General features: G+C 41.6%; 1 protein-coding gene across 5 annotated transcripts in view; it reads right to left on the bottom strand.

Moving 5' to 3' along the window:
* Positions 1 to 5,943, bottom strand: part of LOC102946981 (SPHK1 interactor, AKAP domain containing) — a 100,686-nt gene extending 94,743 nt beyond the window's left edge. For 2 of the 5 annotated variants that reach the window (XM_027817364.3, XM_043522296.1), the window contains exon 1: positions 5,805 to 5,943. In XM_027817364.3, the coding sequence (XP_027673165.2) occupies positions 5,805 to 5,836 (32 nt within the window). In that variant the 5' untranslated portion in view covers positions 5,837 to 5,943. The remainder of the gene's footprint in view (positions 1 to 5,804) is intronic. The other 3 variants (XM_037908229.2, XM_043522295.1, XM_043522294.1) reach the window with 2 other exon arrangements.
* Positions 5,944 to 23,936: the final 17,993 nt, after the last annotated feature.

Raw genomic sequence — 23,936 nt, 5'->3', positions numbered from 1 at the left:
TTCTGGAAGACTGTTTGTTGTGTTCTGAGATAGGTAAGGTGAGATGACCCAGATAACCACAGAGTTACTAGCTTGATCTCAACATTGGGTAAAATAATGGAATAGCTGTTAGGAGTATAATTTAAATCTCATACCCCTTCATTCTTTAATGTTTGGCAACATGATTTTATTATTATGATTTTGACTTTTTGGTTAATAACAATAACTGCATTGGTGTAATATACTTAAACTTTTGTAAGGTCTTTGACTTAGTACCAAATGATGTTCTGATTGAAAATGCTAGAACCGTACAGTATCAAAGCACACATTAAATGGTTTAAGAAGTGGCTAACTGTTTTCAAGTAGTTATTAATGTGGAATCCTCTTTGAATGGGGGTGTTTCTAGTAGGGCTCCAAAGGATCAGTACTAAAGCCAATACTAATCAACACTTATATCAATTACCTGATAGTAAATATAAAATTTGTGGATGACACAAACTTGGCAAAATAATGACAAGGCAGCCATACAAAGCAATTTTGATCACTTGGTAAGATGGGGGGGGCCCATTCAAACAATGAGTTTTAATATAACCAAATGCAAGGTCATACCTCTAGGAACAAGGGGTGCTCACAATGCTTACAGAATGGGGAACTACATCCTGGAAAGCAGTGATTCTCAAAAAAAATCTAGCGATCATAGTAGAAAAGGAAATGAACATGAGCTCCCTGGGTGGTGCCGGCTGTAGCTAAAAGGTCTAATAATGCACTCCTTGTACGTATAAACAGGGCAGTAGTGAGCTGGAGTAGAGTGGTGAAAATCACCTCTGCATATGGGACTGGTGATACTGGAGTTGTATGCAGCATTACAATATCAATGTCAAAATTTTAAAAAGGTTGTTGGAAAAACTGGAGAGGGTGCAGAAAAGAGTCACAACTGATTTCAGGGCTGGAGAAAACCTCTTTAGCATGAGAGACTTAAAGCTCAATCTGCTTCATCAAAAAGATGTCAAGAGGTGACTCGTTTATGGTGTATAAATACCTTCACAGGCAGAATATAATGGGTACTGAAAGGCATAACAAGATCCAATGGTTGGAAGCTGAAGCCAGACAAATTCAAATTGGAAATTAAGCACAACTTTTTTTTTTTTTTTTTAAATAGTGAGGGTGACTAACCTTTAGAACAACCTACCAAGGGAAGTAAGTGGTAGATTCTACATCTTAGTCTTCAGATCAAAACTGGAGTCCTTTCTGGAAGATATGCTTTAGTTAAACATAAGTTAATAGGCTCAATACAGGGGTAACTGGTGAAATGTAATGGCCTCTGATACGCAAGAGGCCAGAGTAGCTGATCTAATGGTCCCTTCTGGCCATTAGAATGAATCCCTTACAATTTAAGACAGATTTTGGTTATGAGGGTAGACTGTAAAAACAGCTCCATAGTCAATATTTGAAAACGTATAGATTTTTTTTTAAGTTCACTTGTGTATTTTAGGATCTGATCCTGCAACTGCATCCTCATGGAGGAGAGGAAGGGCTATCTTCAGGGCAGCCAAGTCACAGGCTTAAAAACATGCAGTAGGGATGCTACTCACAAGGTTGGGGGAGGGGAGACTGAATAATTGCCAGGAAATGTTATGTTGCCAAGCAAAGCAGCACCCTTCTTTTGGGGTTTCTTATAAGAAACACATGAGCAAGTTTTCTTCAGTCTTCTCTACTAAAATAAAGGCAAAAGCCCTTATCTTGCAACTACTATTCACTAAGTAAAAAGAAAAGGAGTACTTGTGGCACCTTAGAGACTAACCAATTTATTTGAGCATAAGTGAGCTACAGCTCACTTCATCCGATGCATACTGTGGAAAGTGTAGAAGATCTTATTATATAAACATAAAGCATGAAAAAATACCTCCTCCAACCCCACTCTCCTGCTGGTAATAGCTTATCTAAAGTGATCACTCTCCTTACAATGTGTATGATAACCAAGTTGGGCCATTTCCAGCAAAAATCCAGGTTTTCTCACCCCCCCCCCCCAAACTCACTCTCCTAGCTGGTAATAGCCGTCAAGAACACTATCCCCGATAATGTCATGGCTAATCTGGTGGCTGAACTTTGTGACTTTGTCCTTACCCATAACTATTTTACATTTGGGGACAATGTATACGTTCAGATCATCGGCACTGCTATGGGTACCCGCATGGCCCCACAGTATGCCAACATTTTTATGGCTGATTTAGAACAACGCTTCCTCAGCTCTCACCCCCTAACGCCCCTACTCTACTTGCGCTATATTGATGACCTCTTCATCATCTGGACCCATGGAAAAGAAGCCCTTGAGGAATTCCACCATGATTTCAACAATTTCCATCCCACCATCAACCTCAGCCTGGTCCAGTCCACACAAGAGATCCACTTCCTGGACACTACAGTGCTAATAAACGATGGTCACACAAACACCACCCTATACCGGAAACCTACTGACCACTATTCCTACCTACATGCCTCCAGCTTTCACCCTGACCACACCAAACGATCCATCGTCTACAGCCAAGCTCTGCAATACAACCGCATTTGCTCCAACCCCTCAGACAGAGACAGACACCTACAAGATCTCTATCAAGCATTCTTACAACTACAATACCCACCTGCAGAAGTGAAGAAACAGATTGATAGAGCCAGAAGAGTTCCCAGAAGTCACCTACTACAGGACAGGCCTAACAAAGAAAATAACAGAACGCCACTAGCCGTCAACTTCAGCCTCCAACTAAAACCCCTCCAATGCATTATTAAGGATCTACAACCTATCCTGAAGGATGACCCAACACTCTCACAAATCCTGGGAGACAAGCCAGTCTTTGGCTACAGACAGCCCCCCAACCTGAAGCAAATACTCACCAGCAACCACATACCACACAACAGAACCACTAACCCAGGAACCTATCCTTGCAACAAAGCCCGTTGCCAACTGTGCCCACATATCTATTCAGGGGACACCATCACAGGGCCTAATAACATCAGCCACACTATCAGAGGCTCATTCACCTGCACATCCACCAATGTGATATATGCCATCATGTGCCAGCAATGCCCCTCTGCCATGTACATTGGTCAAACTGGACAGTCTCTACGTAAAAGAGTAAATGGACACAAATCAGATGTCAAGAATTATAACATTCATAAACCAGTCGGAGAACACTTCAATCTCTCTGGTCACGCGATTACAGACATGAAAGTCGCTATTTTACAACAAAAAAACTTCAAATCCAGACTCCAGCGAGAAACTGCTGAATTGGAACTCATTTGCAAATTGGATACAATTAACTTAGGCTTGAATAGAGACTGGGAGTGGCTTAGTCATTATGCAAGGTAGCCTATTTCCGCTTGTTTTTTCCTACCCCCCACCCCCCCGATGTTCTTATTAAACCCTGGATTTGTGCTGGAAATGGCCCGCCTTGATTATCATACACATTGTAAGGAGAGTGATCACTTTAGATAAGCTATTACCAGCAGGAGAGTGGGGTGGGAGGAGGTATTTTTTCATGCTTTATGTGTATATAATAAGATCTTCTACACTTTCCACAGTATGCGTCCGATGAAGTGAGCTGTAGCTCACGAAAGCTTATGCTCAAATAAATTAGTTAGTCTCTAAGGTGCCACAAGTTCTCCTTTTCTTTTTGCGAATACAGACTAACACGGCTGTTACTCTGAAACCTATTCACTAAGTGTTCCCATTAAAGCCACTGGAAGCTGAGATAACTCTGCACCTTCCACATGTCAGTTATCACCATGTATTTTCCCTCTTTTAACTGCAGGCACGCTTAACATCAGCATTAATTTTAGTTCTCTTTAGAGTGCCTTACTAGAGGCAAAAAAAAAAAACTCCATTGTATCCACTGCTAAAACATAAGATGTCTTGATCTCTAGTAGTAAACAATGTCCGTTGTCAAGAATCAAAAGTAAACTTCATTTTGAAGATTACTCTGAGAAGCCTGTTGTAACAACCCTTAATATTTTCCTTTTGGCATCAATTTTCTCTTAAAAAGGAAATTCTCTCATTTACACGATCAGCTGTTCAAAAATGCCTTATCTACAACTAACAAGGCTGCTACTCTGAAACCTATAGAACTGAGACAGCCAAGAAGTGGTGTACTTGCATTTTGCTCTATTACTATAAAATGAGTGTGGTTGACACACACAGGCTGTCCGGTGAGAAGGGATGAAAAAGCCTCTAGGATATCTTTTTTTTTTTAATTCCTTTCCTGAAAACCCAATAACCTTATTCGGATTGGTTTGTAATGTTTATTTTCTGTTCAGTGTTTAAGCCCCCTAAATGTTTTTTTATTTCTAATGTTTTGACTTAAATCCAAAACTACCACATTCACAGCTTTTTTTAAAAGCCCTTTATCTTGCTGATCTCTAGATTTTATTTTTGTGTATACACAAATGTATTCAGAAAAATGTAAAAGTACATTCCATCACATACTAAGTACAGTGTTAAAATACAATTTAATAACAGTTTTGCATAAAGTGATTTCTACCCATATTCTGCTCTTCCTAAATTATGCATTATCCGGTCTACCTCTTTAAAACTCTAGACACCATTGTTTTACTTCAACAGTTTTCACAATATATGAAATGATTATTTGTTCAAAAAAGCATACTTCTCTTCTGCAGTGCCTTTCTGACTGATGTGTACTAGTAAAATAAATGCAGATCGCTCCAAATCTGAGAGAATATTACTAGCTTAAAAAACAAATCCCCAAATGTAACTACTGCTGCTTCACATAGTTACACTTAGCACATTCATATGCACAATTCATATTCAGTGCTATATGCTACACCTTTTATTTACTGTTTTTGCCCCAACCTGTTATTTTCTTAATCAGCATGAAAGCCATGATAAGATCTGCCATTTCATTTTTATAGCACTTAGTTTTACACTACTGCTACAGAAATGATATTGTGCCAAAGCGAAATCAACACTATATTACAAGGAGCTGAACATCATGTTCTAAGAGAGAGAATTTGCTGGATGCAGATATTAAAAGTAAACAACTGCTAGTTAAACAATCCTACATCTCACTGAACATTTAGGATGAGATGAAATGTAATTTTCTAATGTCCCGCTTTTCATTTATCAGAAATCCCACTTTCTCTACTGCCCAGCAAGATTTTTCTCTACTACAAAGCCATCCTGATACCCTATCCTTGCTTTAGAGCTGTTAATTTTCAAGATCTGTATCACTATTTTTACAGAGACAGTGTTGCTCTGGCAAAGAGGGGAGAGATTTTAAATCCCCCATGAATCAGAGTTCCCTCATGGCTTTGCTGTTAATTATTATTAAGGTTAACTAGGACCCTTCACAGCAAAAGTTTTTGCGAGGCACTAAGCACCTGCCAGCCGTTCCGCTGGGCTCTCTGGAGAAAGTCACCCGAGGGAGGGTGGCTGCAGGTTCCTATGAGCTTAGCCCCCTTCGTGCTAGGTAGGGGTCAGGAAGCTCCACAAGCCGAGGGGGCTGAGTGTTGGGCAGTACTTAACTGGGCAGCTGGCAGCCCCGAGCTCCCTGCTCCTTCTCCTCGTTCACTGTCTCACTAGCCTGCTCCCGGTCCCCTTGCCCCTGGCAGCCCGTTTACAGCGGCGCTCCCGGAGCGCTTCGCTCCACAGTCCGCAGGCAGGAGGGGAGCCTGCCCCGGGGCGCTCTGCGCCCCAAATCGCCGGCCAGAGCTCCCCCTCCGCAGCCGGCTCGCCCCTCGCCCCAGGGGCGTTGGCAGGTGTCCGGCGAGCAGAGCCAGGGGCCCGCGGTCCCACCCGGGGGCAGCCCGGCTCCTACCTGGGAACGGTCAGCAGAGAATGGCCGGCCATGGCGAGGAGACGAGCCCCGGGCTCTGGCGGTGTCAGGTGAAGAGCGAGGGCGCAGGGCGCTCCGCCGCTGCCATCGCACTGCTCCAGCCCGGCTACGCGCCGCCCTCTGCCTCGCTCCTCCCCCCGCTCCCGCCCCCGGCAGAAGGGCGCAGGCCGGAGCCGTCGCCGCCCGCTGAGTCCGGGCCCCGGCGGCCCCCTGAATCCCACCCCGACTGCCCCCTAAATCCCGAGCCCTGGTGCCACGGAAACCGGAATCCGGCACCTGCACCCGGCTGCTCCTTGGCCCTGCTGCTGCCCCAACTTCACGGCAAGGTCAGAGAGTCCCTGGAGTTGCTCTCACTGCACCAAAAGATTCCGGACCTCCATGCACCCTGGCATGCCAGTGCCGCAAAACCTGGGCTCTGACACGCGTATCTTGCCCCAAGCCCCAAATTGTACAATCTGTGTGAAAATAGGAGTAGCTGTTCCTCCTCCTGTGGATAAATCTGCCCCTGATACATCCCAAGCCAGTAGCACTGGAAAAAACACATCTGAAGCTTGCCGATTTTTAACTCTAGTTCTCCCCCAATTCTACTAAATAAACAGTAGCCCTTGATGTACCATAATATCCAAACTCTGTTGTAAGCTGGCACTGCAAAAAGTGGTATTTGGTACCAGGATCCTCTGCAATCCAGCTAATTTTTCTGAGCACAAACTCAAACGTGGTAAAAGGGAAGTGCAGATGCTGCAGTTTTAGGACATCAATGCATCCCTCTTGTAAACACCATAAAAACACTGATCCTTCTGGATCCTACCCCGTTTTGGCCCCCTATCTTCTCAAATAGTACAATTAAAATAGACAACAGATGCTGCTACTCCTACATGACCAGAAGAATCCAGGCTTCAACAAGTCCAGTGCAAGAGCATTTGAATCTTGGCAGCGTAAACTTTGGGCCAGGGACTCCTGTCTTCTCCTGTGTAGAGTCCAAATATGGCTGCTCTTAGTCTGTTATAAAAATCTGAACACTCGTGCATCCTGGCACAGAGCACTATCCAAATACAAGTATAAATCCCTTAGATTGCTTTCTATGATCTCATGACAAAGATGGTCAATCAGAAATGTAGGGCTGGAAGGGACCAAATAAACCTTCCTGAAAGGTTTGTCTAACCTGTTCTTAAAAGCCTCCAATGACTGGGATTCTATAATCTCCCTTGAAAACTAGTTCCAGTGCTTAATTGTCCTTATGGTTAAAAAGTTTTCCCAACTATCTAACCTAAATCTCTCTTGCTGCAGATTAAGCTCATTACTTCTTGTCCTATCTTCAATGGACATATAGAGCAATTGATCACTGTCCTCTTTCTAACAGCCCTTTTATTTGAAGACTATCAGATCCTTCCTTTAGTCTTCTTTTCTCAGGACTAAATATGCCCAGTTTTTTTAACCTTTCCTCATAGGTTTAGAAAACCTGACCTTTTATCATTTTTGGTGCTCTCCTCTGGATTATTCCAGTTTGTCGGCCTCTTTCCTAATGTGTGGTGCCCAGAACTGGATACAGCTGAGGCCTCACCAGTGCGAAGTGGAACAGAACAATTCCTGTGTCATATAAAACATTCCTGTTAATACACCCCAGAATATTAGCCTTTTTTCAACTGTCTCACATTTTTGAGAGACAAGGTGGATGAGGTAATATCTTTTAGTGGACCAACTTCTGTTGGTGGGAGAAACAAGCTTTCGAGCTCTGGAAAGCTCTTCCTCATGTCTGACTTGCCCTGACCTTCATCAGGTCTGAACTGATGAAGAGCTCTGTATAGCTCAAAAGCTTCTCTCTCCCATCAGCAGAAGTTAGTACAATAAAAGATATTACCTCACCCACCTTGACTCTCTAATATCCTGGGAACGACACAGCTACAGCAGCACTGCATATCACGTTGTTGACTTCCATTCAATTTGTGATCCACTGTAATCCCCAAATCCCTTTCAATAATATTACTGCCTAGCCAGTTATTCCCCATTTTGTAGTTGTGCATTTGTTTTTTTCTTCCTAAGTGCAGAATTTTGTATTTGTCTTTGTTGAATTTCATCTGGTTGATTTCAGACCAATTCTCCAGTTGGTCAATGTCATTTTGAATTCTAATTCTGTCTTTCAAAGTGCTAGCAACCACTCTGAGCTTGGTGTCATATGCAAAAGTTATAAGCATACTGTCCACTGCATTATCTAAGTCATGAATGAAAATATTGAATAGTACTGGACCAGGGACGTTCTCCCAGTTTAACAGCAAACCATCCATGACTACTTTTTGAGTACAGTCTTTCCACCAGTTGTGCACCCACCTAATGGTACTATCTAGACCCCATTTCTCTAGTTTGCTTATGAGAATTTCATGTGGGGCTTCATCAAAAGCCTTACTAAAATCAAGATATATCACCTCGACTCTTTCACCTCTATCCACTAAGCTAGTAACCCTGTAAAAGAAGGAAATTAAGTTGGTTTGGCATGATTTGTTCTTAACAAATCTGTGCTTGCTATTCCTTAAAACTCTGTTATCTTCTTGGAGCTTACCAATTGTTTAATAATTTGTTCCATTATCTTTTCAGCTATTGAAATTAGGCTGACTGATCTATAATTCCCCAGGTCTTCTTTATTTCCTTAATTTATCTTTATTTTAAAGACAGGTACTATGTTTGCCCATCTCCAGTCTGCTGGGCTCTCATCCATCCTCCATGAGTTCTCAAAGACAATTACTACTGGTTCTTGGATTGCTTCAGGTAGTTCCTTAAGTACAATAGGGTGAATACCTTTAGGCACTGCTGACTTGAGTACATCTAACTCATCTAAATATTCTTTAACCTGTTCTTTCCCTATTTTGGCTTGCAGTCCTTCCCCCTGTTAATATTAGTTGTGTTTGGGTATCAGGTCAAATGTATCTTTTTAGTGAAGGCTGAAGCAAAATAGACATTTAACACCTTAACCTTCTTGATGGCATCTGTTGTTAGCTTTCCTTCCCTGCTAAGCAGAGAACTTACACTTTCCTTTGTCTTTCCCTTGCTCCTAATATATTTATAGACCCTCTTTTATTTTCTTTTATGTTCCTAGCTGGGTGGAACTCATTTTTGTGTCTTAGCCTTTCTGATTTTTGTCCCTACATGTCTGTGCTATTCTTTTGGACTCATCCTTAGTAATTTGCCCATGTTTCCACTTTTAGTAGGATTCCTTTTGGATTTTGAGTTAACTGAAGAGCTCCTGATGGAGCCCTATTGGCCTCTTACTATTCTTTCTATCTTTGCAACTCATCAGGATAGTTTGCTGTTGTGCCTTTAGTGTTGCCTCTTTGAGAAACTGCCAGCTCCCCTGAACTTCTGTTTCCCTTAGATTTTCTTTCCATGGAACCTTATTTACCAGTTCTCTGAGTTTCTTAAAGTCTGCTTTTTTAAATGTCCATTCTCATTAATCACTCCTTCCTTTCCTTGGGCTAATAAAATGTATAATTTCATGATCACTTTCACCCCAATTGGCTTCAGCCTTCAGATTCACAACCAATTCCTGCCTGTTAGTTAGAATCAAGTCTAAAACCATATCCCCATGGTTACCTCCTCTAATTTCTGAAAAAAAAAAGTTGTCCCCGATGTATTCCAAGAACTTATTGGAAATTGAGTTTTGCCATATTATTTTTCCAACAGATGTCTGGATAGTTAACATCTCCCGTTAATACTATGTCTTGTGTTTTTGATATTTCTGTTATTGTTTCTGTGCATCATGCATCAATTCCTCCTGATCAGCTAGGAGGATGTGATCATTCACATCTACTAAACCACTTCCACAGCAAAAGTTCAGTGTTATGATATGAAATTTAGCTGTATTTAAAAAATCAAGACATCAGATCAGAATTACTGTGGATTCCCTGAAACAGTGTATTGGTTGCAGATTTATCTGATGTAAAAGGATCACTACATCAGGGTCCACATTTTTGGTGCACAAGGTGCTGCAATACTTGTTCTGTGTTCATGCCATAGAATTTGGAGGTGGAAACTAAACACTATGTGGTTCCAACAGGATCCATGTAGTGTTGCCAGCTCATGATTTTATTGCGACTCACACAATATTTTAGTGTGTCTTCTTGAAGTCCCAACTCCTGGAATTATGTGATTGAAATAAGAATTTTTTTAAAAAGAAGGTTTCTAGTCCTCACAAATAAGGAGATATTTTTACAAATGTGAACTCTACAGTCTCAAAATTCAAAACGTTTAAAAAGAACCCAACTTTTTTTAATCTCATGTTTTTTAAGACAATAGTATGGGGTTATTTTTATATAGTGGTTGGTTTTTTTGTTTGTTTGTTTGGTTTTTTTGAATGCTTGGCTTTGACCAGGGCTTTGGAGCTGTGCTCTGGCTCTGCTCCAGCTCCAGGCAAAAACCTGCAGCTCCACTGCTCCGGAGCTGCTCCGTGCTCCAGCTCTGGGCTCCGCTCCAAAGCCCTGGCTTTGACAATACTGAATGTGTTGAATCCAGGGTTTTGTTGCACTCATGCATGAGGGTCCAGAATTTTTTGGTGCAGTAGGAATGGCTAGACTTGGTCTGTACTTTGGCATTAAGAAGATAGGGATTTGATCTTCCCAGAAGGATCCAGGTGCAGGAACCCTGTGTTTGCAGTGCTCATGTTCTGGAGTGCATTGGATCTTTGATGCAGTGGGTGCAGCTGGTGTTCTCTAGTTAGGTGCTGGAATTTGCAGGGTTGGAATTAAATTTGGCAGGATCCAATAGTTTTTGGCAAGATCCAGCTTTTACTCCCATTGCCTTCAGCACTTCATGTCCTCCTGCCTTTTCCTACAAGTCCTTTCTCACTTCCCCAAGACCATCTCATGGTCTTCTTCTTCTGAGCGCCTTCAGCACTCTCTCACTTCATTCCCCCAAATCACTTCAAACAAGCCCCTCCCTCATATGTTCCTCCTGATTCTCCACACACATTCCCTGCTTCCAGTGCTGACTCCCAGCCCTAGTATCTCTCCTTGCCTGAGTATTTTTTCAATTCTCCAACATTCACTCTCACCCCTCAAATCTCCCCCATAACCCCTGCCTCCAAATCTCATATCTCCCATCAACTGCATCCCTCCCTCTAACTCCTCTTTAAGTCTCCTAGTTTTTGACTTTGCATCAGCGATCCTGCTCTGTATTTTAAGTTTCCCCTAATCCTGTCTTCCCTGCCTCTGTGCTTCTCCTGTCACCAGCTGTACTCCTTAACCTTTCCTACATTCTTCTGCACTCAGCATCTCTCCTGTTCCTCTGTCTCTCCAACTTTCTCACTCTTTCCCTTCCTTCTCTCTCTACTCTGGCTTTCCTTCTGTCCCCAAGACCGCCTTTGTAATCCCAAAGTTTGAGTCCTCCACTCTTTGACTCTTCCATACACTGATATTATCCCCATCTGTCTCTTATTTTCCAAAATCCTCTGCTTACAAACAGTGATCATCTGTAAAACTCCTCCTTAATACTCTCCTGAACTTCCAGTGGCATTAACTTCCTGGTACACTCCCTCAGACGCATACTTCTATGACTCTTGTATTCTTCCTTCTATTTGTCCCTCATTCACTTCCTTGACATTCTGTACAATAATCACTTTTAAGCCTCTCTGAGTTTGTTAAAATAATGCCTTAAACATTCACTTAGCACCCTGAAAGCCCAGGGAGATATGAATTATATTTTATACATCTTCCCCACCCCCCTTTTACAGATGTGGGGTGGGTGAGAAATAAGACTCAAACTTGCCTAAGGCCATTCTCAATCTGTTTGATTATTTCAGACTGTCTTCCCCTTAAGTCCATCCATCATGCTCTCCTTTCCATAAATAAATGTGTATTGCTTTCCTCAGTTCTTGTACCTCTACCGTGCTTGTTTGCCTCTCTCTTTACTTCTTCTTGCATCTCCCTCTGTCATTCCCACTCTTTCACCTTTTCTACTGTCATTTTTTCACCTCTCAAAAGTCATGAATTTTTATCCACAGCTTCTACATTCCTGAGTCTGGGCTTCATGGATCAGCAGGGAGGTTTTGCCTAACCCCCTAGGGGGAGGGAGACTCAGCAGAGGGACAAATCTTCCTATTACCATCTTTTTTACTGCCAGTCAGGTGGGCCTGCTGTGGCTTCATCTGCTGACCTGAAAGCTGGGGGCACCAGCAGTTCCTCAGCCAGTTTCTCCTGCTTCTTTCATTTCAGAGTCTCTGCCCTGGTGTGTTATCATTGGTGAGCCAGGGAGGAGTGATAGCTCTGGAGCAGCAAAGCTCCCCTAAATCTGAGAGAGGGGGAAGAATTCTTCCTCTGCTGTGCCCAGGTTCCCCTCTATTTTAGCCTCTGTTCCAGAAGATGTTATCTCAAATGCTGCTTTCTATCACACAGACTGCTGCTCATCCCTCTCTTACTCCGGTAGATTGCTTTGAGATTACACTATTTGATTTTTAACACATCCTAAGAACCAATTTCAAACCCTCTCATTCCTAACCAATAATTTGATTTTCTTCTCCTTTTTCTTATTGTATTAGACAGCAGTTTGTCATTCTCTTATTATTTGGCTTTGTCACCCTGTGAAAACACTGCTTCAAGATTCTGACTGGCACAATCACTGGTTCCATCTCCCCATCATCCATCCCTAACAGCATCTCTCTTTCTTTCTCTCTCTCTCTCACTCATTCCCTCCGTTAGAGCACCATTTACTTATTTTTTCTCTCTCTCTCTCAATCTATTATTGACTTCCTCACAATCTACTCTTGACTCATTCTTTTATTGTGCAGGTAGCCAAATCAACTACTCTCTGAACTCTGTATTCTAAAGCAGGTAGCAGTGCCTGGCTTGTCCCTTTGCCTTTTTCTGTCCAGTAGTTTGAGAGTGTTAATAGGCAAGCTAAAAATCTCTTCCTTTCCCGGGTCCCCACATGACAGCTCAAAACTGATTACTGTCACTCATTGCCTTTTCATTCAGAGCTGTATGTCATCCATAGCATATCTTCCCCATAGCTTCCAGATCTGAATAGGCAACAGCAAAAACATTGTTATGTCAGGAAAGCCAGCTCCATCTGCATTTACCACATCAGTCTAGGACACAGTCATCATTAGGGATAATGGAAATTCATGGACATAGAATGTATGCATATTCTGAGGATTTTGCCAGTTTATACAATATCTAAGCTTTCATTAAAAAAAAAATTCTAGCCCTTCTGGTTGGAAAGATAGGTTTGATAGAGTAAGCTGCTGCAATGCTGTCAGTTCAAGCTGGCAAAGAAAGACTGAAACAACAGCATCAAAAGATGTGTTGGCCCTTTCCCGGTAGCTGCCATATCAGAAAATGTGGCAATGATTCTTGAAAAGGCAGAGGGAGCAAGGCTTACATCAAGAGCTTGACTTGATACCAAAGCCTTGCCCACTCTAGGCAAAGAACTATCTTTGAAAGCTGTGCTTAAGCCTGACTCCAGTTCAATCAGACATGTCTTGGCAGGCCTATCTAGATGGGGACTAGTCCATGTGGGTCCCAATACTGGATGGTGTTTTCAAAATGAGGTCCTCTTGCTTGTCTTCTGAGCAGCTGTCAAGGTTCCTTCCCCACTCGGAACTCTAGGGTACAGATGTGGGGACCTGCATGAAAGACCCCCAAGCTTATTCTTACCAGCTTAGGTTAAAAACTTCCCCAAGGTACAAACTTTGCCTTGTCCTTGAACCGTATGCTGCCATCACCAAGCGTTTTAAACAAGGAACAGGGAAAGAGACCACTTGGAGACATCTTTCCCCAAAATATCCCCCCAAGCCCTACACCCACTTTCCTGAGGAAGGCTTGATAAGAATCCTCACCAATGTGTACAGGTGAACACAGACCCAAACCCTTGGATTTTAAGAACAATGAAAAATCAATCAGGTTCTTAAAAGAAGAATTTTAATTAAAAAAAAAAGTAAAAGAATCACCTCTGTAAAATCAGAATGGTAAATACCTTAAAGGGTTATCAGATTCAAAACACAGAGAATCCTTTTAGGCAAAACCTTAAGTTACAAAAACAGCACACCTTATTTTACCAGCCATTAAACAAAAGGAAATCTAATGCATTTCTAGTTACATTACTTACTAACTTAACAGGAGTTGTAAGGCTGCATTCCTGATCTGTTCCTGGCAAAAGCATCACACAGACAGACAAACCCTTTGTTCCCCGCTCTCCAGATTTGAAAGCATCTTGTCCCCTCATTGGTCATTTTGGGTCAGGTGCCAGTGAGGTTATCTTAGCTTCTTAACCCTTTACAGGTGAAAGGGTTTTGCCTCTGGCCAGGAGGGATTTTATAGCACTGTGTACAGAAAGGTGGTTACCCTTCCCTTTATTTTTATGACAGCAGCTCTGTTACAGAACCATTTTACTAAATGAGACTACTGCAAGGTGTAACGTTAAGCACATGGTAAGTGTTTGCAAGCTTGGGGCTAAAAAAGGAAGAGCTTAGACAAGTTCGAGCTTAGCATTGTATTTAATAGTACTGTCTATGTATAAAGTCAAGGTTGTGCATAATGTTTCCAGAAGCAGACCTTACTTTGTAAAATCTTTGGGTAAGGAACTATATACATAATATGCAGTGTCTAGCACAATGAAACACCAATGCGGATCAGGGCCTTTGGCCACTACCATGATTTAAATAATAATCAATCTGTGTACGCTTTTGCAGATGCAGTTTTTTGCCTACATTTTGCTTGTGCAATTACCATAAATGTGCATGCAAATTACTAACTTGATGCTTATGTAGCAATTTCCACACAACAGCAATAATTCAACTTCCAAATGAAATTGCAAAAAAATGCACCAGAGGGGCTATACAAATTTAAAATATAAAAGTCCGTTTAAAAAATGAACCTGAAGAAGAGTTCCATGTAGCTCGAAAGCTTGTCTCTTTCACCAACAGAAGTTGGGCCAATAAAAGATATTACCTTACCCACTTAATTTTAATTAACTATTTTAAATTAAATGGACAAAGTTCATCCAGGTCTTGTTCAGTATTCATTAAATGTTTGATTACTGCTGCAGATATTGTAGTTTCGTGTTTGCATATGTAGTGATTGCCAGGCACAATTTATTACTTCAGATGTTTGCAGAATTTATTAATCAGGTTTTGTAATTTCCCTTTATTTAGTTGGATGCTACACCTGTTGAGTTCTGACATGGTATAGACAGATATGCATATTTTACTAATCTTTTAAGTGTATGTTACTAGTGAAGTTACACTCTGCTGGTTAAGGTTAAGTGTATAGGGCAAGAGTTAGTTTTAGTTTTGATATGTTTAGTATACTCCAGATGTAGATAGACAGACAGACAGACACACACTCACTATATATAATTGTGCTTATCCCATTTCATACAGTTATTGGTGTCTGATTCAAAATTCAGTTGAAATCACTGGAAGCCTTTCTTTTGACTTCATTTGGTTGTGGATTTTGTCCATAGTGTATACATTGTACATTCATTAATAGGAATTACACCGTGCCATCAAATTCATATTACTAAAGGAAGCAAGTGTTACGTAAGGCAATCCCTGTGGGAAAAGACAAGTTAACCATCTAGTCTAGTATCTTGTCACTGATAGTGGCATCTTCAGAAGAAAGTGATCTGAAACAGATGGGTAGAGTCAAAGGAGAAAGATCCATATGATTTATCACATCCGTCTGCAATGCATCATATGGTTCCATAATTTAATACATACGGATCACTACTCTGTCCATGGTGTGTTGGTGTATATGTTGTTCTCTCTTACACTCATCTGTACCCATATTGATAGATATTTCAACTTCTCCTAAAATAAGATCTTCCAAATCTCTGGGTGAATGTATACAATTTAAAATTAGGCCCAGTGAAAAAAATCCTCCCACACTAGTACTCTACCCTCAGCCTATCCACATTCCCCAGAAGAGGCCTGGGGAAAAAGATGAACTTTGCAGCTAGACCTTATATTTGGACTCCAGCAGACCAACCAAGCCATTTCCAGGGTTAAGGACTCTTCACTGGAAATGTTCTGCCTCCACGGCCTTCCTGACTAAATAGGGGTCTGTTACATTGAATCTTTCAGCTGATCTCAACTGCTGTAGTATTCCACAGGGACAAAAACTTCTTAGATGGAAAGCTTTTTGGGGCAGAGACTCTCTTTTTGTTCTGTGTTTGTACAGCACCTAGGACAACACGGTTCGGGTCCATGACTGGGGCTCCTAGTTGATAGAGTAATACAAATAATGATCGTATTTCTTCAGTAAACAAGAATTAAACCATTTATTAGGATCTTATAGGTCAAAAGCAACACATTAAATTGCACCTAGAATTGAACTGGAAGACAGTGCAGATCAGACAGTGCTGGTGTAATGTGCTGCCACGCAAAAGAGCTGCATTAGCTGCACGTGCTGCAGTACCTGAAATGTCCAAGGGGTCGTAAGGTGCCATGTAGAGCATATGGCAGTAATCCAGACGGGAGGTGACAAAGGCATGAATTTGTTGTGGTGAGTTCTGCATCTTAAAGAAAAGTTCGCAATCTCTCGGCAAAGCATATGTGATTGAAAAGCATTTTTGGCTATCACTGTCCTCTGAGCCACCAAGCTTACAAGTATTTGCTTGCCCTATAAGCAGAGCCAGATTAAGCATTAGAGGGCCCTAGGCAAAATACATGTATGGGCCCCTACTTTCTTATGAATAATGACAAACAGCTGTATGGTACACTCATCATGGCCATGCTATGGATCCTTCTGAACCAGCTTCTCAGCCTGCTGCTGCTCAGGACACTGCTCATAGTCCTAAAACCTATAATTGCCAGCAGTAACAAGTTACCACAAAGCTCTTTCTAAGCAAGCACATTTATTCTTAAGATGAAAGCATTACAGAGAAAACATATTAAAAACAATAAAGAACCTACATGCATGATAATAAGCTTACCAAAAATCGCCCCCAACTCCAGCAAGGGCTCTGGTAGGAATCAATCCTTCAACTGGTATTTTTCTGTGGTTATAAGTTCATACTTAGCACAACCATGAATAGTTCAGTCTTTCCTTTATGCAGTTTGGGCCTTTGATCTTGAGACTTCAAGAACAGGTAGGCAGTAGAAAAAGGTCCCTTCCTCAAAAAAGGTCCCTATTTTAAAGAATCCTTATTGAGGTTACAGGGACAAACCATCCCGATGTGTAGAAAGAATAGTAAATATGGCAGGCGACCAGCTTGGCTTAACAGTGAAATCCTTGCTGATCTTAAATACAAAAAAGAAGCTTACAAGAAGTGGAAGATTGGACAAATGACCAGGGATGAGTATAAAAGTATTGCTCGGGCATGCAGGAGTGAAATTAGGAAGGCCAAATCACACCTGGAGTTGCAGCTAGCAAGAGATGTTAAGAGTAACAAGAAGGGTTTCTTCAGGTATGTTAGCAACAAGAAGAAAGTCAAGGAAAGCGTGGGCCCCTTACTGAATGAGGGAGGCAACCTAGTGACAGAAGATGTGGAAAAAGCTAATGTACTCAATGCTTTTTTTGCCTCTGTCTTCACGAACAAGGTCAGCTCCCAGACTACTGCACTGGGCAGCACAGCATGGGGAGGAGGTGACCAGCCCTCTGTGGAGAAAGAAGTGGTTTGGGACTATTTAGAAAAGCTGGACGTGCACAAGTCCATGGGACCGGATGCGTTGCATCCGAGAGTGCTAAAGGAGTTGGCGGATGTGATTGCAGAGCCATTGGCCATTATCTTTGAAAACTCATGGAGATCGGGGGAGGTAACGGGCGACTGGAAAAAGGCTAATGTAGTGCCCATCTTTGAAAAAAGGAAAGAAGGAGGATCCTGGGAACTACAGGCCAGTCAGCCTCACCTCAGTCCCTGGAAAAATCATGGAGCAGGTCCTCAAGGAATCAATTCTGAAGCACTTAGAGGAGAGGAAAGTGATCAGGAACAGTCAGCATGGATTCACCAAGGGCAAGTCATGCCTGACTAATCTAATTGCTTTCTGTGATGAGATAACTGGCTCTGTGGATGAAGGAAAAGCAGTGGACATGTTGTTCCTTGACTTTAGCAAAGCTTTTGACACTGTCTCCCACAGTATTCTTGCCAGCAAGTTAAAGAAGTATGGGCTGGATGAATGGACTGTAAGGTGGATAGAAAGCTGGCTAGATTGTCGGGCTCAATGGGTAGTGGTCAATCGCTCCATGTCTAGTTGGCAGAAGAATCCAATGCACCGCTACAGACTAGGGACTGAATGGCTAGGCAGCAGTTCTGCAGAAAAGGACCTAGGGGTTACAGTGGACGAGAAGCTGGATATGAGTCAACAGTATGCCCTTGTTGCCAAGAAGGCCAATGGCATTTTGGGATGTATAAGTAGGGGCATTGCCAGCAGATCGAGGGACGTGATCGTTCCCCTTTATTCGACACTGGTGAGGCCTCATCTGGAGTACTGTGTCCAGTTTTGGGCCTCACACTACAAGAAGGATGTGGAAAAATTGGAAAGAGTCCAGCGGAGGGCAACAAAAATGATTAGGGGACTGGAACACATGAGTTATGAGGAGAGGCTGAGGGAACTGGGGATGTTTAGTCTACGGAAGAGAAGAATGAGGGGGGATTTGATAGCTGCTTTCAACTACCTGAAAGGGGGTTCCAAAGAGGATGGCTCTAGACTGTTCTCAGTGGTAGCAGATGACAGAACAAGGAGTAATGGTCTCAAGTTGCAGTGGGGGAGATTTAGGTTGGATATTAGGAAAAACTTTTTCACTAGGAGGGTGGTGAAACACTGGAATGCGTTACCTAGGGAGGTGGTGGAATCTCCTTCCTTAGAAGTTTTTAATGTCAGGCTTGACAAAGCCCTGGCTGGGATGATTTAATTGGGGATCGGTCCTGCTTTGAGCAGGGGGTTGGACTAGATGACCTCTTGAGGTCCCTTCCAACCCTGATATTCTATGATTCTATGATTCAAGGTGTAGCTTCAAAAGGCTGGGGTTTTGCATAACCAGAGGTGGGGAACGTAGAGATTCCCAGAAAAACCACTTAACATGGTTTGTTCCAAAAGTCCATTCATGTCTGGCCCATTGTTCAAAATAGTCCTTTGACGTTCACAACACTTCTCAGGGTTCACAGTACTACATAAACTTTGCATTCAATACAATGGACTCCAAAGATAATTAAACTTAATTCAATAAGGTTTTTTAAGGAAATTACATGAACTTGCTATATATCACACCTAGTTTGTCTAGGCCTTAATCTGGTCCTGTTTATGAGCAATGAGAACACATCACACAGGTGCTCTGCAAGCTCCATTTGCCTTCTGTATGATTCTAGGGATGTAGCTAAGCTAGGTTTGATCTAGCTAGCACAGATGATGATAGCATTGAAGCTGTGGTGGCGCAGGATCTGCAAGCCTGCCCAGGACCCTGGTTATGTACTCAAGCAGCTAGCTTGTGTTTACTGATGCCCCCAGAGCTTCACTGCTATTCTTGTTCAAGCTAGCTAGATAAAATCTAGCTCAGGTATGTCCATATGTGTTACAGTCACATCTCTGATTGCAGTGTAAATGTACCCTAGAACTAGTTCAAGTGTTGGGCCTTATCAATAAGGGGGATCTGGTCTGTCTATATTAGGAAAGTTTTATCTGTAGTCTCCAATCATTTTTGAAAATGGGATTTAGGCACTTGAAATCCTCAGTCTCATTGAAAGACATTGGGACTTTTTGGCTCTTAAGTTACTTAGGAGCACTTGAAAGTTTTATCCTTAGTATCTGTCTATGATCCTCCAAAATAGCTGCCTTCATCAGGGATGGTAATTTTGACTGTTCTCTGGGGTGAAATCTCTAGATGCTGGAGGCAAATTATTCTCTGTAGAAGGACTTCAATTATGGAGCTTGTTAGAAGAAAAGCTCAGATGGAATCCATCCACTAACAAGTTCAGAGCATGTATCAAAATACATCAATTTGTGAACATTAACTGAGTTGAACAACTACCCAGCCCTCCTCATTTCTAGAACTAAATAGAAAGAAGAGAAGAGAAGGAGGAGAGCGAAAAGTAGATGAGGAAATGTAGGAACAGTGGCTATTTGAAGCTCAGAGAGGAGAATCCAGTTTGGACCATTTCTTTGCAGTCCTAAAAACATGTATTCTGTGCCTTCTTAAAATAGTGATTGAGGCATTTGTGACTGGGAAAGGTCAGATGGCTATAGAAAAGTAATGGGAGATAGGCTAAACAAATCCCTGGTACCAGGATAAGTTAAATGGCAGCTGCTTCAGGTCAATTAAGACACCTGGGGCCAATTAAGGACTTTCCAGAAGGCAGGGAGAACGCTAGGTTGATTGGGACACCTGAAGCCAATCAGGGACTGGCTGAAACTCGTTAAAAGCCTCCCGGTTAGTCAGGTGGGCATGGATGTCAGGAGCTGAGGGAGGAAGTTGTGCTGTTGGAGAGACTGAGCAGTACACACCAAATAAGACACAAAGAAGGAGGCCCTGAGGTAAGGGTGAAGTGGAGCTTGAGGCAGTGGGGGTTGCTGTGGGGAAGTAGCCCAGGGATTTGTACGTGTCATGTTTCTAAAAGGTCAGCTACCATAGCTGATACTATTAGGATCCCTGGGCTGGAGCCTGGAGTAGAGGGCGGGCCTGGGCTCCCCCTTTTGATCCCCCCCTTGATTAATCACTGAGACTGGGAGACAACAGAGACTGTGCAAGGGAGGATAGCTTCTCCTCACCTCCCTCTCTGGCTTATGATGAAAATGGCTCAGTAGACTGTGACCCTTGTCTCTAGAGAGAGAAGGGTTATGTGGAGGGTCACAGTGAGCCTCTGAGGCTAGCGAAATCTGCCAGGAAATGTGGGATCCACAGAGACAAGGACAGAGCTTTGTCACACATTATAAATACCTAGATAGAACATACTATTAAAGTTGAAAAGAAATTGCTTTAATTTTTTATACTATTACAAGCCCATATTTAATTTTTTGTGTTTATTTTCCAGGTGCATTATGTGTTCATGAGATGAGATGAGATGACCAAGGGGTTGTCAATGAAATCTGTTTGTATGATCGAATATACTGAAAATCAACTCCTGATGTGTGAAAAGATCAGGGGCAGGACTTACTCACATTTTTAATTCTTTTCTTGAGTGTACAACGCTACCTGCTCTTTGATCTAATTTTGGATTTATCTTGCTAAACTGTCAAGGAAACAATGAAAAGCCAGCAACATGTATGCGAGTCAAAAGGGTTTAACTGCATGTGGAAGCAATTACCTTTCTTGTTCTGAGTTCATCAACTCGGTAGCCGTAGGAAGCTCTTCACAAACTGGGAAGTTTTGATACATACTTTTGGTGCCTTCTGCAGGTAAATTACAAATGGAAACCTGTGGAAATGGGGACATAGCTGTGTGTGTGTGTGTGTGTGTGTGATAATAAAAGCCAGTTTTTAAATTGAAATATGTTTCCACCTAACAGGTAGAGCCCAGTCTGCAGCCATGCAATCTTCGCCACACTGCTACTCTAATGTAGCTGAACTCTGTATCTTTATATTGAACTTTATATCTGCTCAGGATGCCAATAACGTTGTCAGTTGTGAAAATCCCTTTTTGTGATGTCCATTGGAGATGGACTGAGTCCAGCAGGGAACAAACTGAGGACAATTCATTGAATAAATCACCCAATAGTCATCAGACAGTAAGCACTTGTGGTGCCTACCAACTCAGGCTTGGATTCAACCAACCGTCCCCCTCTTGCAACTGCTTCATATGCGGAAGTCCCATTGATTTTAATGGGATTCCACAGCATGGAGCTCTTACAAGACTGGGCCCTAAAGATGGAAGACCATGAGACAATATCGCAGTGCAAACGTTCAGATGTTTCCTAAAACTAAACTGAGCAAGGAGTTGGAAATATATTCTCTTCTCACACTTGAAGAGGGTATTCCTTGTACATATTTCACCTGGAAAAATTCTGGGCTTGATAGATGTGTAAATTGGCATAGGTTCATTGACTTCCATGAGATTATATTGACTTACTCCATGGTAGGCTCTGGCCCACAGGCCTTCTTAACAAAACAAGGTGCTTTGCTTTTGAGCAACTCCATTTGGTAAAAGCCACAATGAGCTGAATTCAGTGCTTGCTTACACTCTGTGCTACTCCATTAGTTTCAGAGGAATTCATTGGGATTTTGGTGCTGGAATTGGCCAAATGCTTTTCTTTTTAAAATATTTTAAAGTGTTATTGTTAGTTATTATGATTATTTATTTAAGCAAGCCTCCAATTCTGTAAACTCTTATTCCCTTAAGAAGTCCTACTCATGCATGTTGGAGTTTGCAGGATTAAGGCCATTAATATTAACATTATTTCAAATTTTTCACCACCTCTCTCTCTTTTGCATCATAATTGAATATACTAAAACATTCCAGTGAACAATGGGGCTACATTTATCACTAGAGAAAATCATTTTCAAAATCCAGTTTGACATTTTTAAGAGCCATGCCACTCAGAACTACATACTGCATGGAGTCTAGAAAGGTGATTATTGTTAATTGACCAAGTGCCTGATACGCTGCTGTCATTGTGAGGAAGCTCTGTGGAGTGAGTTTTCATTTACACTAGTGTGAGAGGAGAATCCGTTCCAAAGATGCTCATAATGGGCTTCAGTGGATCTAGCAACCAATGTCCATAGTGCTGTTATTCTGTTGTAAGACTGTAATATCATCCACAATCTTAAATCAGATAGCTAGATAAATCACTGATAGATCTATTTCTGTACAAGTTAGATTTTGTTTAAGCAACTGTATTCATTTTGTAGTTGCTGTGAATTTATTGTATGTTCTTGCCCAATCAACATCGTAAAAGATATTTAGTCTAAACACTTAATGAAAGTTTATAATCTGTACAGCAAACTTAAAACAAAAACAGATTTATGGTTTTAATAACATGACTCACTTGTGAAGGTATCAAGGGGACAAAGACAGGATTAGTGTCAAAACAAGAGTAGAGCTGTAAGGCTCTTTTACTGATGTGAAAACAGCTTATGCATAGCACTGGAGGATCATGGAATTGTAGACTTCAGATAGTATCAATATTGGGGGCGGGGGCTGTTTGTATACATAGAATTTAGTGTTCACAAGAGTGAGGCACTGATAACTAGCTAATTTTCCCCATAAAATGGGATTGCTTTATAACTGTATACTTTTTTTCAGAAATACCAAGGTGGGAGCTTCTCTTTAAAAAACTCTGCTCTTTTATATCCCTCCTGAAATTCTAAAGCTTGGCTGCTATTTTGAGACGGGACTCTAGTTGTGTCAAATGGTGATGTAGATCAATAAGGACTAAAGCTGTTGTTAATAAACTCATTTCAAGTGGGATCTAAGGTCTGAATTGAACTGAGATCGCAACAGGTGAAAGGCAAGTGCCCTAATCCACTGTCATCTATTCTACCTTTTTACTATTCTCCTCTTAGAATTTTCACATTGAATAGTAGTTGTTTTGCACCAAAAAAAAAAAAAGTTTTTGGAGCCTGTCTTTATATTGAGAATGGACAGAATACATCAGGAAATAAGTTCAATGTTAGCTTTTTCATGTGAATAAGAATAGTGTAAAGCATACAGTTATAAAACAAATTAATTCTTCCAAGAAAAATTACAAGAGTGATAGGACATAATTAACCTACTCTCTAGAACATCACAGGAAAAGAAAGTCACTGTTTCTTAACAGTAAGATCATGAAGTATAACAGTGCCAGTTTCAAAAGAATTTTATGATTATTGACACATTATTGTAACTTATAAGCTACAGCACTTATGATCACTTTTATTTTCTTCATAGTGTGATGATCTAGAGATTTAATGACATTGGTACACAGTCATGCTATATGTTTTTTCAATCCCACCTCAGATGAGTCTGCTGAACTGAAGCTAGCCTTGCAAGTTTTGATTTGGCAAGGTCTGTACTCTTGAAGCTAATCCCCAGAGTATCCCCAGGGCTGGCCATTTTCCCATAGATGGTCAAGAGAAATGTGAACTCCAGAATCTCACTCCTAGAGCAAAATGGCAGGAAGGAGGATGGAATGGCCCAACTGTAAGGCACCATACCTGGAGCACAGATAAAAATAGGAGGCCATGGTTGGATTTTTTCAAGTTTGTATTGGCACTTGGTATGTCAC

Source organism: Chelonia mydas, chromosome 9, assembly GCF_015237465.2.
Source record: "Chelonia mydas isolate rCheMyd1 chromosome 9, rCheMyd1.pri.v2, whole genome shotgun sequence".
NCBI classification, from domain to species: Eukaryota; Metazoa; Chordata; order Testudines; family Cheloniidae; genus Chelonia; species Chelonia mydas.
Note: the sequence above shows the minus strand (reverse complement) of the source record. Positions and strands in the feature narration are given on the sequence as shown.